At 33.3% G+C, this 16,967-nt stretch overlaps 2 protein-coding genes and 1 long non-coding RNA gene across 6 annotated transcripts; 2 read left to right on the top strand and 1 right to left on the bottom strand.

The window, feature by feature from the left end:
* The first annotated feature begins 825 nt into the window (after window positions 1–825).
* On the top strand, window positions 826–10,689 carry Ctf4 (Chromosome transmission fidelity 4). Of its 2 annotated transcripts, XM_085191255.1 has the most exons (17): window positions 826–993; window positions 1,411–1,501; window positions 1,619–1,862; window positions 2,025–2,271; window positions 2,372–2,487; window positions 3,023–3,191; window positions 3,651–3,776; window positions 4,238–4,451; window positions 4,906–5,088; window positions 5,229–5,391; window positions 5,990–6,116; window positions 6,277–6,485; window positions 7,295–7,393; window positions 7,767–7,889; window positions 8,137–8,457; window positions 9,388–9,534; window positions 9,657–10,689. In XM_085191255.1, the coding sequence occupies exons 2-17, from the start codon at window positions 1,425–1,427 to the stop codon at window positions 9,909–9,911; spliced, it is 2,820 nt and encodes a 939-aa protein (XP_085047381.1). In that variant the 5' UTR covers window positions 826–993; window positions 1,411–1,424; the 3' UTR covers window positions 9,912–10,689. The 2 variants fall into 2 exon arrangements, with proteins under 2 accessions (XP_085047381.1, XP_085047380.1); XM_085191254.1 differs by lacking the exon at window positions 826–993 and having other exon boundaries at window positions 1,143–1,501.
* Window positions 10,675–15,918, bottom strand: LOC146535554 (mitochondrial enolase superfamily member 1-like). Of its 3 annotated transcripts, none has more exons than XM_085191259.1 (9): window positions 15,786–15,918; window positions 14,605–14,823; window positions 13,864–13,986; window positions 12,990–13,140; window positions 12,544–12,701; window positions 12,257–12,399; window positions 11,515–11,678; window positions 10,960–11,141; window positions 10,675–10,833 (listed from the first exon to the last, which is right to left on the bottom strand). In XM_085191259.1, the coding sequence occupies exons 2-9, from the start codon at window positions 14,698–14,700 to the stop codon at window positions 10,699–10,701; spliced, it is 1,152 nt and encodes a 383-aa protein (XP_085047385.1). In that variant the 5' UTR covers window positions 14,701–14,823; window positions 15,786–15,918; the 3' UTR covers window positions 10,675–10,698. The 3 variants fall into 3 exon arrangements, with proteins under 3 accessions (XP_085047385.1, XP_085047384.1, XP_085047382.1); XM_085191258.1 differs by lacking the exon at window positions 15,786–15,918 and adding an exon at window positions 15,526–15,667; XM_085191256.1 differs by lacking the exon at window positions 15,786–15,918 and adding an exon at window positions 15,053–15,200.
* LOC146535553 (uncharacterized) lies at window positions 15,263–16,902 on the top strand. Its single transcript, XR_014878320.1, has 3 exons — window positions 15,263–15,400; window positions 15,498–15,910; window positions 16,057–16,902. It is a non-coding gene; the product is annotated as an uncharacterized LOC146535553 (long non-coding RNA).
* The last annotated feature ends 65 nt before the right edge of the window (window positions 16,903–16,967 follow it).

The following is a 16,967-nucleotide window of genomic DNA, read 5'->3' as shown; positions in this document are numbered from 1 at the left end:
CTTTGTCATCATAAATTAGAAAAGCATTAAAAATCGTCATTTCACTCTACATTATGCAAAACTCGAATGTGGCAAAAAAATAGGAATTCATGAAATTCACTTTAAGAACTTAAAGAAAATAATATAAATAAAATACTGACTTTTTTATTAAAAAGGAGTTTTATATAAGTTTAAGTAATAATATATCTTTAGTTTTTCCGCACACCGGCAAACTAACCTCAACTATTTGCAATCAAGTACAAACTACAAAGTTTACGACTGTCAAAGAGAAACTGACTGAAATTTCAAATTGGCTCATTTATAAGTTCAGCTTTTGGTGTTGAGTCATAAATTAATAGATAACAGTGATGCCAGCAGTTAATTTTCTGTGAACTAATAATTGTACAATGAAATGTCAATTTTATTATTACATATATGTAGGCACAAGAGTACGACTGTAAACGTGACAGGCTGTGGATTCGATTCCTACTCAAGGACATGAAATGTTTAATATTTTCATTTCTTCGTTCTAGTGTCGAGGCTAAGCGCAGCGTTATGATGCGCCAATCAACACGCAATTTGGAGGAAAATGAGGAATAGAGTGTTTTAGCACTAAGTTCCATCTCCCAACCTTTCTGTGTACAGGATTTAGCGTGACGCTAAAAAAATAAGTATTGAGTTTACCCCTCTCCTAAGCGTCAGCATTTTTCTCCGTATACTTGTTATTTTAAGAGTTTCATATTAATGATTCTGCTGTGTATCATTTCAGGAAGTGAAAATTCTGGTCTTAAGATCATTCCGAGTTGCAAATATTTATTAAAAAAGAAATCGACGTCATAGCATGACAAACGTGCGAATGATACAAGACCAAGCGAGTGCGTTTGAACTGGAAAACAAGCTTTTAGCCTTTTAATCTTCGTAAAAATCTTCGCCCGGCCACGGGCGCATGCAGAAGCAGCGGAAGCTTAAACAGGAGAGTCTGATTGCTGTATAAGCATAGCCAATCAGTATTCAGTAAGTATAAAATAGAAAGAAAGAAAGTTCAGTTCAGTTCTTGATTTATGGCGCTGCAGCGTGCCAAAGAGAGAAACGAAAATAATTTACAGAGACAAAAACCAACTGTCAATTGCAAATGTCAATTTGACAAATGACAACTATCCGTATTACTTACCCGCCAAAATGAAATATTTGTGTTTCATAATATGAAATTCATATCGTTCATATCAACCAATGTCGAAAGTGAAGTTATGTGTTCTGCGCTGTTGAGTGATTGAAATTAAAGTCTTATAAGTTCTTAGAAACAAAACTAAATCAATTCTATATAGTATTAGTGATTATTTATTAGATGTAGTTTACTGTCAAAACGATATAAACATATATGAAATCGTATGCTTTCGTATCTATTTCACTTGTTTAAAAATATTTTTTTAGTGTATTAGAGAATCATGAAGATTGACAGTAAACCTTTACGTTATGCGCATGCTGAGGGTCATACAGATATATGTTACACAGAGGATGGAAGGTACATTTTATTGGTTATACCCAATCTCATTCTTAAAACCAAAAATCTTTGCCACTTACTATTGCGCTGCTAGCGCGTTAGTATAAAGTTGAGAATAATACACTATTTCAATTTCAGGCACATCATAACATGTGGTCACGATGGCGATGTAAGATTTTGGCTGGACATTGAAGATGACGATCCTAATTCTCACTGTGTTGGAGAAAGTGCACTTGCTGTTTGCTTCAAAGACAATAGGTTATATGTAGCTACAGACAATCATGCAATACAGGCCTATACATTCCCTGCATTTGATAAAGATGGGATTATAACAAGGTTTACCGCACCAGTCACTCAAATTATGTCAAGACCTAAGATTGAAGTGAGTATTAAAAGAAAAATAGTTTTAATAATATTATTTAAGGTCTGTAACTAATGGGTTAATTTATTGAGTTTTATATAATTAAATAAAACTTTAGTTTGCTTGAATTAGTAGCTTGTTATTATACAAACAATATAATACATTTTTTTAATTTCTGTGTAGGCTTTGGGGTGTACTTCAGAAAACATGGAAGCTAAAATATGTAGTTTAGAAGGAGGGGCACCATTGTTTGTTATGTCAGAACATAAAGGACCTGTTTTAAGTATTGCAATTTGTCCCCACATGAAATATGCAAGTACAGCCTCTGGTGATGGCTTAATGAGGATATGGGATATTGATACCCAAAAAGTAGTAAAAGAAATATGTTGTGTTCCTAAAATTAATACATTTTACTCAGCCAAAGTTCTGTGTAAGTTAACAAATATTTAATATAATAATTTTAAGCTTAAGAATCTTAATTTTGCTAATTAATACACTTATTTTTTATATATTATTATTTATAATTTTAGGTAGAATGGATTTTGAGCCAATAGAAGGTAAATATCTCGCCTATCCAAACAACAGAGAAATTATTATTTTGGAATGTGAAAATTGGGCTCAAAGAATGACATTTACACATAGTTCAGTAAGTATAAAACTAAAAGAAACTGTCAATATTTCATACTTTTATTGAAAACAAGATCCATTTTCCATTTTTTTTTAAAGTTAATTTTATACTACATATTTAAACTTAAAAAATTAAATAATAATTATAATTATAAATATGTACTATATACTAATATTAATAATGTTAGTCCATTTATATATATATAGATAATGGGCATATAAATAGTTATATATTGTTAGAACAACTTTTGAATTAAACTATACTGTAGCTCTTGTAGTATTTAGTGTGATCTTGACCTTCTGTTACTAATTATGTGAAAATGTTATCTCTAAACAACCAAGTAACAAATATTTTTACTAAGTCACAATTATTTTACTGTAATTTTTATTTAATTTGTCCAAAAAAACATGTAAAATAGAAACCAAAACAGATTGTAACTTGGAAGATTTTAGTTTCGTAATTTTTCATTTAAATAAAAAAATAAAAAATGAGCTTTTGTCCATCAATATGATTATTAATATAGGTACTCAATTCTGTTTTCATATTATTTCAGATCAAATGTGCCATATCACAGTGCTTGTTCTCACCATGTGGACAGTATCTAGCTGGTAGCACTGTAGCAGGTCAAATAGCTGTGTGGGAAGTAGATACAGGGTCATGCATAGGTGTTATTGAACATCCCACTTCCCATAATGTATCAGCTATGGTGTGGCATCCAAAAGGTCAGATTTATATAAAAAAAAATATAATTAATATAATCAAACTGCTACAACACTAACTGTCTTAAAATCTTTTTGTGTATTAAATTTCTACATAAGGGGCTAAAGGCGCAGTGGCTTCATCTGAATAGAAATATGAAGTCTGCGGGTTTGATTCCAACTTGGGGGAATGAATTATTTTCATTTCATTGCTTTGGTAAAAAGATAAACCTCGGCATTGAGTTCATGCATTCAATACGCAATATCTCAAGAATAGACAAAAAAATCCATCAAATTATTAATTTATTATATATTATTTTTATAATCAAATACTGCTAGTAATTTGAATGCTTTGGCTAGTAAGCCTAAACATCAATATTCAATATTTGTTTAAAATACTACAATAAGAAACAGTATTATGAAGATTTATAATTTTATAGTATAGTTAATGAGAAATTTAAGTTTATTATTAAATATTTTCAGGTAATGGCATCTTAGCATACTGCGATGTTGCTGGTCAATTGGGCATGTTAGTTAATTGTTATGGGAAGGATAGCTCTAAAGGGAATGAGGCAGAGACTGATGATATAGAAATGGTTGATAGAGAGGGTAAGAAATTCTTTACTAAAGTCCTTTTGTCCATCCTTCCGTATAATATAGTTAAACTTAATGTTTCTATCATTGTTATATTTTTTATGCTAATGGAAGAGTGGAGTCTCTTGATACAGGCAAAGACATGCTTAAAAGGAGGCTCCAATCATTAGTGGATTCTGTATGAAACTTGTTGAATAAACAATTTATTTATTATTTCTTTATTTATTCCGTCGTCATTTTAATGCATTGTTCCATATATAGCAGAGTAGGAAGAATTATAGTGTCAAGACACTCTGTTTTTTCTTTTACCAAATTCAACACACTGTTTTAAGTGTCAGAACTTAATGATACAGTTTATCTTCCAGAGATGGGGAAACAGTAAATATAATTAATTGAGTGGGGATTGAACTCCTAACACTCAAGTTTCAATTACATTTAAATATCTTTTTAAAATATCATTCTTTATCTTTTTACAGACAACGATGAAATATTAGATAACCTTATAGAGAATTACGAAAGTGATGATGAAAATGCTATATCCTTGGCAAAAATAAAGAATGATACACTTGGACTTGGTTTAGTTGATAAGGAAGACTCTAGGCCAGAATCAAGAGCCGCCCCTGTGCCAAACAATGTGCCTCCACAACCACCTTTTCAGCCCTCAGCTACACCTATCCATTTAGAGCACAGGTAACCCATTTTTTATAATCAAGTACTGCTAGAAATAATTTATTCCATCATTTCATGTCTGTAAAAAATATAAATATCTATTGAATATTTAAATAACAAATAGATTGATGATATATACATTATAGTATTATATATACATCGTCTCATATTTTTCATAAGTACCCAATTTTGTCATATCATTTAATTTTACTTAAGACAGTTTAGTAGATTAATTATAAATATAGTTTTAAACAATTTTACTTAAATAGCACTTTGATTGGAAACACGGCGGTTGTGGTTTCTTTTTTTCAGGCTTGTGGAAATAAATTATTGTCATTTCCCAGCTCTAGTAAGAAAATAAAGGGCGGCGTTGAGTTCCGCCACTTAACATATAATGTCTCGTAAAGGACGTAATGTGGGGAATGGAGTGTCTTAACATTAGGCTGATAAGTTAAAAAAATATCCAAATTTTTAGGTACATGTGCTGGAATGATGTTGGTATAGTACGATGTCACACAGCAGCTAACGGAGAATCCTCTATCGATGTAGAGTTTCACGACTCTAATCTTCATCACGCTATACATTTGAACAATTATCTCAACCATACAATGGCAAGTTTGTCGTCTTCTGTATTGGCCTTAGCTTGTGAAACGCCCAGGTAAAGTTTTTAACTCCAAGCTATATTCTCCTACTTAGAAATAGTCTAGGCGCGAGTATTTATTTTTATTTATTTTAGTAGCTTACTATATGAAAAATTTTAAATATAAAAAACAATTAACCATAATTTATGTTTTTCAGTAAATTAGTATGTATATCACTAGTAGGTAGTAGCAAGGAATGGAGCGTCGCCATGACGGATACTGAGGAGATACTGTGTTTAGTGGCTACTAGTGGACTTGTTGCTTGCGCTACTAATGCACGGTTGCTAAGACTATTTACCCCAATGGGAACTCAGAGACAGGTAAACTTATTAATTAATCAATGATGATGCCCATTAAAATTACAAGAAATATACATAATTAATATACAAAGTATATCAAATACCAAATACCATGCAAAGCAGCCATGTGATTAAAGGTTGAGGTCTCTGATCATATTTCAATATATCTTATATAAAAATTATTTATAATAGTGTAAAGTACTCATATAGGTCTAAAATTAAAAGCAGCGGCTTTCCGCTGAATTTTTGGAACCATTGCATATTCAGTGCTGGGCTTTTGACTTGGTGCCAGAGCAAAGAAATGAAAATATTAATAAATAATAATGTATTCCCTCGACTGAGGATCGAACCTATAACCGTCGCGTTACAGTCACACCATTGTGCCGTTGTGCCACGACGGTCTCAATAATTAATAAAATTACTTTTAAGAATACCAAACAATACATGTTCATATGGTTCTTTAGTACTGCTGCATGTTAGTGCATATGGTTCTTTAGTAATGCTGCATATTTGTTACTTATTTTTATTAAATAACTTTAAAGAAAGGATTTTTGGATAGCACAAAATATCAGAAAATATGATTTTCCATAACTAATATATAAACTTATTTTATTTATAGGTGATATCACTAGCAGGACCGGTGGTGGCATTGGCAGGTTTCAATACAACAGTAATGGCAGTCTACCACCAAAGTGAGCCTGGCCCCTCTGACCAGCACCTCGCTATGGATATAATAGCATTGAATGGTAGATATCTAATATTTTTTAAACATTAAACTTTAGTGAACTGGTGGTAAATCATTTGACATTCAAAAATTAAGCTTGTAATTTCTTATTTTGAATAAAATAATAAAAATACACATGCCATTAAAAAGAATATACTTTTAAAAAAAGATTTAATTTACAGGCAGACAAATCCGCAGTAAGACCATCAACGTGCCGCTGACCCCGGGCAACCGTCTCAGCTGGCTGGGCGCGTCGGGCGCGGGCGCGCCGTGCGCCGCCGACGCGGCCGGCCTGCTACGCCTCTACGACGTGGCGGCGGGCGTGTGGCTGCCTGTCGTGGACACTGCTGTGCATAGCAAAGGGGCGTCGGACTCTTGGTTTATAGTTTCGGTATGTTGACCAATTACTTTTTTAAACCCAATTACAATGCTTGTAAGCCCAATTGAACTTTTTTGTAACCCTTGGTAATATACTATAAATTTGATAGTCACCTTTTATGAGTTGCAATTTTTGAAGTTTCATAGGGTCTTTCGGGGTTCCTCATGCTTTTTACGTGACCTCCAGTATCTGTGTTTTCGAAGATCAACCGAGGTCTCCCCCTACATCTCTTACCACTCACTTTTCCGTCATGCATCTTTTTTGCCGTTCTTTTTTCACTCATTTGTTAGCTTAGCACGTTCTTCATTCTCACCGTGACATCCTCGCTAGTACCTGCCATTCTGTGTATCTCTTCATTGCCGATTCGATAAGCTAAGCTGACTCCGCAAATCCTATGAAGAGATCGCATCTCCACGGCATTCATCTTTCTTTTATTCTTTTTCTGTAATACCCACGTTTCGCTGACATATAACAGCGTCGGTACCAAAACTGCATTATGAACGGCCAAACGTGCAGCTGTGCTAACATTTCGCCGTCTCATCAATTCAGCTCAAGCTCCGTTAACCCTGTTACCGACAGCAATACGCCTTTCCACATCCATCTTGTATCTTTCATCTCTACTGAACATACTTCCTAAATATACAACTTCGTTCACTTGTTCTAATATCTTACCATTTACACTGATCTTGCATTCCTTTCTTTCTTCATCTCTTTCAAAACAGGTTTTTGACCTTTGTCTTAATAACATTCATTGTAATTAACTTGTAAATATATTGTATTAACCTTAAAAATTAAAGATAAAAATTTATTAATTATTTCAGGTTTGTGAAGTTACTCAGAAGGTGCGTGCGATTTTATGCAGAGGTACTTCCTTCCCCCTAACAGTGCCCAAGCCGATTGTAAATGAGTTGCCAATACAAGTAATTTTATTTTTATTATGTAATTCTAATGTTTATCAGTATTAACAATAATGATTTTAATTGCCAATATGTATATTGTTTCACCTGGTTCTTTCTCCTGGATGTTTCTTTTTGTTATATTTTAATGAATGTATTTTTATATAATAATGACATTCACGATTATCAATTATCCTGTTGCCAATAATTTCCGATTATAATTTACGGCGGCACATCTGTGATGTTGTTTTCCGCACTGGTAACCACACAAAGCGTAGCGTTGAGATCCATTACTCAACACTCATTTTCTCGGGCGTTAAGTGCGGAATAGAATATCGCTCCAATATGCGAGATACAGCGTGAAGTTAAAATATCTATAACTATATATTTTTTACAGATACCTCTATGTGAACTGGATACAGAGAAAGCTCAATATGAAGAGCAGTTGGTGCGCTGGGCGCATCTCGCTTGCGATGTCGATATGAAATCTGCGAGAGAAACCGCGCTAAAGTTGTTTGCTGTAAGCAACAGTATAAATTAATTTATAACGTAATATTATAATTAATATTGAAATAATAAAAACAAAAACAGTCATCTAAAAAGGATTCATACAAAATACTTTTTTTTATTAAGTCAGCCAAATTAATTTTTATTTTTGGTATATTATATTTATTAAAATTGCCTTATGACGTTTTATTTATTAATTAATTTAAACATGTTTAAATTATTTAACATTAGCACTAACATAAGAAATTATTTTTCCTCAGCTCGCTTGCAGAAGTGAAATAGAACAACGGGCGTTAGAACTAATGGAACTATTAAAGGATGACCGTCTCTTACCCCTTGCGGCCAAATATGCATCGCGTTTGGGCAGAATGCATTTGGCTGAGAAACTATCAAACTTATCGGAAACGTGGGAAAAAGATAGTGATAAGTTAAATGTCGCTCAAAATACACATTTTGATGAGTTAGATAATCAGGAAACATATGACGTCACTAGTACGGAGCAAGATCTCAACGCTAGCTTGATTATACCGCAGAAGACTATGAAAAAGAATGTTGGAACTGAAAATACTATTAAACCTGTCGTGAGTACATTTTTTATATTGATTTTATCAATAGGTCATTATAGAAGCCAGTGCGCAGAGGCGTGACAAGCGTGCCACTGCAAATGCGACCGGTTGTGGGTTCAACTACCAACAACCTACTCCAGGAAATGAAATGTTTTTTAATTTTCATTTTCCTCGCTTTAGCTTGCTTCTAGTTAAAAGGCGAAGCGTGGTATTGAGTTCCGGGAATGGTCTGCATACACTGCAATGTATTTACCGTCTAAGTGTCTGACATAACGTTTCCCGCGGATGCAATGAGTTATATTAAGATGATTAACATGATGTAAGATTGCTACAGCCTCTGTCTACCACAAAATATTTTTTAATTCGACCCAAGCAATTCCTCAAATATCGAGATATAGATACATTCAACAAAATTCTTCACCTTTATAATATTAGTATTGATATAACATAGTTACTTCTGTTATTACCGTTCTGTTTCTCTATTGTAGTTGAGAAACTCTAATTTCATCTACATTTTACAGTTAATAGGTATGGTTACTCTTATCTGTTTTCCATTTAATTTTTACTAAATAAAGTTAAATTGGAGACTAGTGTAGTTACAATTTCCACAGTTTTCCTACAGAAGTTGAAATATGTAATAATCGTCCCTACAGAGATGCTAACGACATAAATATATTGTTACAAGCATATAAGAATTTCGACGTAGCTTGATATGACTGTATTTTGAGCTTTGTGGTCAGAGTGCTGTGTGGTGAGGAGTGGATTCAAATTTAAATCTACTTCACGCTGTATCCCGCACTCAACAGGGTAGGCAGAGAGAATCTAGTATTAAGACCACTCTGTTCCTCACTTACCGCTGAATTCTGAAAGTATTGCGTGTTGAGTGGCGGAACTCAAATTTTTACACATTCTTTATATATTTTGTTCACATTTTCTATATACCAGCCGATCAGATCGTCGCCGATAGGTGCCAGGAACCCGTTCAGAAAGCAACAGGAAGCATCTAAAGTCGCTCAGAGCCCGCTCAGTCTGACTGAAAGGACCCTCGTGGAGGTGCATTCCACCGATGATCAAATTGAGACCACTGGAGTTGTAAGTGCTTTATTATTTATTTTTAACACTGTATCCCGCAACCCGGACACCGTTGAGTATTTGTTTCGTTTAGTTTTTTTTTTCTTTTTTTAAATGTTAATTAATTTATTTATATTTTTCAGTCTTTAATGCCTACTGACGGGGAGACCTTTGTAGACTGGTTCTCCCGCAACAAGTCCGCCTTAGAGAAAGAAAACCCAGACCTCACTCCTTCCGAACTAACACGACATTCAATGAGAAAATTTAAAGAATTCAAAACTAAAAATCCCGAAAATGGACAAAAACGGAAATTAGATGATGAAGCCGACGAAATTCCAGTTACTAATGCTCCGAAACAATCTAAACTTAGCGCTTTTGCTTTCTCTAAAAAGACTTGAATTATTGTTTTTTTTATGTGAATTGTTTTAGTGAGGATGCTGTAAATATTTCCAATGTTAAGTTAAAAATTAAAGTATACGTTAGTATAAGTTTAAAAAATATATATATGATAAAAAATATACTAATTTTATTTTCAGACAAAAAATAATTAATTTTGACAACAATTTTACAACTTAAACATACTCGTTATTTTTTCATCCCATTTAAAATAAATAAATCCACTTATATGTTTAATTATTATAAAATAAAGTATGTTTAGTATCGTGACAAAGTCCAGTTGACTTTGTAGTGTTTTAAATTATGTATAAAACATTTTTATTCTAAGGACTATTTATAAAAAACTTTAGAATAAATCTAAAAAAGAAGTATACGTAAAAATATTTTAACGTAGCGAGAATTGGACCCGCGCCTCTTCATTGGTCAGAGAGCTCTAAGAGGGGCACACGAGAGAAGAAATGGAAATATACATTTAAATAAATATTTATTTAAATGTATATTTCCATTTCGAGGCAAATCGCGGCGTTGAGTTCCGCTACTAAACACGCAATGCCTCCAAAATTCGGCGGAAAGTGGGAAACGGTGTATCTTAACACTAGGTTCCCTCTGCCTACCCTGCTGTGTGCGGGATACAGCGTGATACTGATTAAAGAGGTACAAAGTATTTTCTTTCCTAAGTGTGGAATAATATTTTAAAATATTAAAACTTAGAATATGACAAAGAAAATGGGATAATTTAAGGGAATAAACCTTTTAAAAAGCAAATTTAAAAAATAATAATTGTTTTATTTATGCATTCACTCGTTCAGCTTCATCTGGTAAAGGGAATATTCCTTCTTTAAACATTCGCTGCCATTCACTTCCGTTAGGATAGGCAAACTTTTCCAAGGTTTCTGGTAGAAATTGTGTACTATATCCAGGCACCTGAAAATGAAAATTATTATTTTTATTATCTATGTGCAGGATACACAGCGTGAATCTATGCCACTAGTGCTGTGTCCATTACCATCTCATACTCAAAATTAAAAAAATATATTTTAATTGATATACCTTAGGTGCCAAGTATCTGGCATTTTCCACAACACATGGATCGTAGAAGTGTTCGTGTTGTTGGTCCACATATTCTATAAGACGATCTTTCATAGTTCCCGACACGCACGCGTAGTCCCAGTACTGGAGGTGCTGGACCATCTCGCAAAGGCCCACGCCGCCCGCATGGGGACAAACTTTCACTGGAATAATATATATATATATATATATATATGTGAGTCAAGCAATAACTTTTCAGAGTTAGTGCTTCAATGTAATGGTTTATTCACTTTACGCTTTCTATACGATTTAATTTGTAAACAAATTTAAGTAATTTAACCTTCAAGTATTTCGAGAGGGTGGGAAGCATAAGACTAAAAACTATTGTTTAATATATATAGGTACCATGTACGTAACACGGTGGTACTCATTACTTACTAATTTATAATCTGGGCATCTAGGTCTTGAAACAGAAATATAACCCACACAATTTTCTGTTTCATATATTATTTTAGGTAGATATTACATATACTTTTAGTACTCAATTAGGATGACTTAATAAGTTAAAGAAATTACCATTTAGCTTAGCGGCCATCAAGTAAACAGCCAATATCTCGTTAACACCGCCGATGCGCGCGGAGTCTATCTGGCAGTACTGCGCGGCGTCCGCCTGCAGGAACTGCTTGAACATGACGCGGTTGGCGCACATCTCGCCCGTTGCCACACCGATGCCGTATGGCCTGAAAAGATATTATCTTTATTATTTTGCAAGCTTTGGGCTCCAGTTGGTAACTTCGTTTAATTATATAAGTATACAGATGACATATGTATGAAATAATAATCAATCGATCGATCGGAAAACAGAATTGTACATTTTGTATTACAAATATTAAATTTACAATGCTTATTTTTAGAAAAAGAAAATCTTGCTTCGTTTCTCATTTTCTGCTATCTCCGCACTTTGCCTAGCCATAACGTCCCGGAAATATCATATCTGAATCGATATTCTTATGATATCTGGACCAGACGACGGCACCACGATGAAAAATCGTGTAAAATTTAAAGTTATACCTAAAACTATGCCTGTAAATGTATCAGGTTTTGAGTTTGAATCCCACCGCGGCGTAGTGTTCAACCATGCCTCAAGAATTAGGCGAAAAGTGAGAAACAGAAGGATCAATGGAACCGGAGTATCTTAACACTAGGTTCCCATGTTCTCTCACGGCTAACCCTGCCGCTTACCCTGTTATGTACCTACGGGATACAGCACAAACTAAAAAAAGGTTTTTTTTTACAAAATAAATAGCTAAATACTTACTTTAAAGCTCTTGATATAGCCGCGTGTCCAAGCACATCATCTGGCGAAGTGGGCTCTTCAATCCACATCGGTTTCAAAGGAGCTAACTTCTTCATCCATTCTATGGCGTCACGAACACTCCATGCTTGGTTTGCATCTACCATCTGGAAAAACATAATATTTAAACTATATTTTCTATATTAAAATTTTGCATTAAAAAATGATCTGTCCAAATGTTCTAATAAATAAAAGTATCTGAATTTCGAATTTCTCACGTGATCAAATTATAAATATCATATTTATTATACCAGAAACTTGTCGTTGCCAATAAACCTGCGTACGGCGCTGCATCTTCTATAGTCGTCTTCTAAATTGAGTCCAACCTTGACTTTGAAATGCTTAAATCCAAGGCTCAGGTATTTATTGCATAGCTGTTGTACCAATTCATCGCTGTAGCCCAACCAACCTAAAATGTGTTATAATTTAATATTTTTCTTCAAGGACAACATTTTGGACATTATGGTGCATTTTGCATGTATGTTCTAATTGATTCTTTGAATTGGATTCTTTAAAATCAAATTAAATTAAATCAGCTTCACGCTATATTCAGCACACAGCAGGATAGACAGAGGGAATTTCGTGTTAAGACACTCTGTTCTCCACTTTTCACCGAATTCAGGAGGCATTGAGTGTTGAGTAGCGGAACTCATGTATTGTGGTAATAGAATAATGAAAAATCATAATTAAACCTTACCTACTTGCGTGGTATAAGCGGGGTAACCACTATCCAACAATTCCTTTACTCTCTCATCCTTTCCCACGCGTCTTTCTTTTAAGAATTTAATTGCTTCTTCCTTCGTTATAACATCGGTTATGTAACGAAAGTCTATTGTTGATACCAGCTCCTGTCAATAAAATAATCAAAAATATCACACGCGTTAAGAAAACAAGATAAGAAAGTTCGAACATGATGACCTTTGAGTTGCTCGAGTTGCTAATAAGGGGTATCATTGAACATTATTTGATTTTTATTTACAAATACTTAGGTACTTGAGATAAGAAAAAACTGTTATCCTTATTTCTGAAAGTAAATAATAATTGCAAAAATCTCATTTCTTTTCATTTAATGGTACAGTATGTCATCACGATTATATGGTAATTAAGATTTCCCCTTTTACAGATTTTTTAATTTACAAATAAGGAGTCACATTAATAAATAGTCTTAGTTTGTTAGTCTTGAATTTAGTTTTTACTCTTTTGCTAGTTAGGCAAACAAAATCACAGCTAACATATACTTAGTAATAGAAAAATAGAAATATCGGGTATCCATATCTACACTCATTCAAAACAGTTGATAAACTTTACTAGAATAATTATTCGTTACTACGTTACAAATTTTCTTCATTAATACCTAAGTACTGCACATTACTATTTTTAACATTTTAGAAGAGTTACTAAATACTTTAAAAAAAAACAAACGTTCGACTTTTGCGACGTTGGTTCAAATCCCTTTAGGTGTGTTTGCTTTTATACGTTTTTTTTTAATTATAATACTTAATCTACCCACTACTGTGATAACGTAAAATACAGATAAATCAAAAATCTCAAATAATTGTCGTTTTTCATACCTCTGGTGACATATCTACTAACAGCCTCCACAGAGGCTTATTCGCCAGCCTCGCCCACAAATCCCACAACGAGTTCAATATAGCAGCAACCGCTAAGTGTACTACTCCTTTTTCAGGTCCGAGCTGTATAAAAACAAGCGTAGACATAATAATACTTTAATTAAGTCGTCGCATTTATTAATAATGTAGGTATTCTTATAAATAAAATTGCCTTTAATTGGAAAAGATAAAATACTTAAATTATACAATCACATTAACCTGTATTTTGCAATTAAGTATGGTTTTTCCAGTGTAAAACTCCAATGAAATGCCAACAATTAAAATATTATCTTCCCGTCGTTTCGTAGGTGCATTGAGTATGTATATAAAGTTTTTGTCAGATAAACACTTGATTTTTTGTTTATCACATAAAATGAGGAAGAGACAAGATAAAAAAACAAAAATACTTATATGTGTATGCATTCTCACATTCACAGTATTAAACATTCTGGTTTTTTTTATGTAAATCGTGATTCATTGTTAATGTCAAGGTCATGTACATACATTTACAATACTCTTTAAAAGTATCTTCCATAATATGTAGACCATTAAATATTTTAAGTAACTCCAGGAAACAAGCCACAAGGGACAGGTTCGATACCCACACCGAACTGACAGGGATGACGAGCGTTATTATTTCTTTTATATTTTGCATACACAATATTCTTTGCTACATCCATAAACTGATGAACGACTACATACCCATCTCATCTGAGAATCATTAGTAATGGTGCGCCAGAAGCCTGCAAAGTCCTCAAATATATCTGCCGCGTTTCGACCTAGGATGAACTTCTTCATAGAGCGGATGGTCAGTACCACGATCTCGGTGCCACGTCCACAGGTGAAGGTAAGCCCGTAACCTTGTTTACCATTCTCAGTGGTTGTCGTAACGTATGCACAGGAATAGTTGGGATCTGTGTGCTGTTAATTTTTTTTCGATAGATCTTGTTAATAGTATGAATTGATATTTACTCAATTGTAAGATCAAAAGTAGTTAAATTAATTTAATTTTAAAACAACAAAGGAAATGATCTTTTACCGTTAATATATACATATATTTACATTTTTTATTAGTTTCATGTAACCATTTTATATTTTTAGCTAACCATTTTTATTAACATAAATCTCAAGCATTAATAATTTAGATTACCAAGGCATCTGATCCATGTCCTCCAAGTGAAGTTGGAAAACGTACGTCTTTTACGTCAATATTAACAATATTTAGACCATTTCTGTTTGGAAGCGGCATTTTTAAACGTGACTGTACACTACAGATAGCCGAGGCTAACTACCAGAACTCACTTTAATTTGTTAATGTATTTAAGTTACTTATGTATACTAAAGATAAGACCATTTATCTGGTCCGTTTTACAAGTATTTTAAGAAAAAAATAATGAAACACTTAACTTTAGGTGAATTGAAAATGAATATTTAAATATTTGCACTAAAACTATTAAATTTTATTAATAGACATAAATATGTAAAGTACCCTTTCCTAGTAAGTCCAATCAACAACACTTATAAATGTATAGCTAACCTATAAAGTATTTTATATATTTATTAGAAGAAAATAATAAATTCTATCATATTTCCAGGCTAATAGTACATCTTATGATAACTTACTGTGGCCGCCAAAACATATTTTTTCACAAAACACTAAGTTTAAAAAACATTGAAGCAAGGACGATTAAAGTGTGTGATGAAACACTACTCATTAAACAAAATAAAAAAAAAATCTGAAAAGGAACTAAATATAGCCGCTACCAAAAAGATTTACATGTTGATGTGTCTTTTTGAAAAGTATTGTAAAGCCTATCAAACTATTTTTCTAGATATTAAATGTATAATATGCACATTTATTTAACCCTAGATAGATAACCTACGTCGAATCGACGTAATCGATTTTGAAAAATTGATATAACTCGTCTGTTTTTCGCGTCACTAAACTGGCCGTTCCTGTCAACTCATTTGGCCGTCGGAGCTTGCAGGACACACCCTTATCCCTCCGGTAAGTGCAATACTTTCGTCAATATTTACCTACCTTACGTCGAAATGACGTATGGTTATCTTTAGTGTTAGTTTTTAGATTTTTAGGAAAATGTGTTATTGCGACTTTTTTCAGAATAAATGTACTTTTTTGATTACTTGTTACAGCTCACGACAAAAAAACATCATATCGTCACATAATCGTATAAACGATGCAAAAATCAGTCGGTTGTTGCATGAAACGAGCGATGCAGAGATTCAGGGGTCGGACAGTGGAACTGAAGACAATTTATTAAAAAATGAAGTACAGAGTGATGCTGTAGACTATGAGGTGAGTGGTCCACCAGTAGTAAACACATTGCATACTGAAGATGTGTCTGAAAATAACCCTGAAACTCCTGAAAGTGCTTCGGCAAGTATGCCGATTGTCATGCCACAGCGTCAAACTCTTCGAGGCAAAACGATCATCGTTGGACAGCCACTAAAGGCAGAACAAGTGGAAGAATATCATCTGCTAATATTATACGGACATCAAAGGGTCCCACTCGGACGAATAAATGCCCTTATGAGCCTTTAGAATGTTTCAGTACATTTATTATTGATGACATTGTGGAGGAGATAAAAAAATCCAGCTGAAGATTGAAAACCCTGATGTAAAAGCCACCTCCCACAGAACTCGAAGGTGTAACTGAGCTAAAGAAAAGAAAATATTGTGCCTTTTGTCCATCAAAAATTAGAAGGATGACAGATACTATGTGCGGCAACTGTAAAAATCCCATTTGTGGAGAGCACAAGTCCAGCGCCTGTCCTAAGTGTCTTTGAGACAAAAATTAATAAAAATATATATTTATGTAGGTTTTTAATATTATATAGTTTATAAAAAAATTATTTTAAACAGTTTATATCTCAAATTATAAAACTGACGGAGAGATTCCTAAATGTTTAAGTTTTATAAAGTAAAAAGTACCTCCTTTTGTTCTTTTTTTATTTTTTCTAATAAAAATATAAATAAACTCTAATGTTTTTTATTTATTCACAACACAATTACATACGTTAAGATATAATATCATATTCATAAA

The sequence above is a fragment of the Heliconius melpomene genome, chromosome 10 (genome assembly GCF_056956725.1).
Source record: "Heliconius melpomene rosina isolate 202511_hmr_F chromosome 10, ASM5695672v1, whole genome shotgun sequence".
NCBI classification, from domain to species: domain Eukaryota; kingdom Metazoa; phylum Arthropoda; class Insecta; order Lepidoptera; family Nymphalidae; genus Heliconius; species Heliconius melpomene.
The sequence above is the reverse complement of the archived record's forward strand: the minus strand, read 5'-3'. Positions and strand labels throughout refer to the sequence as shown.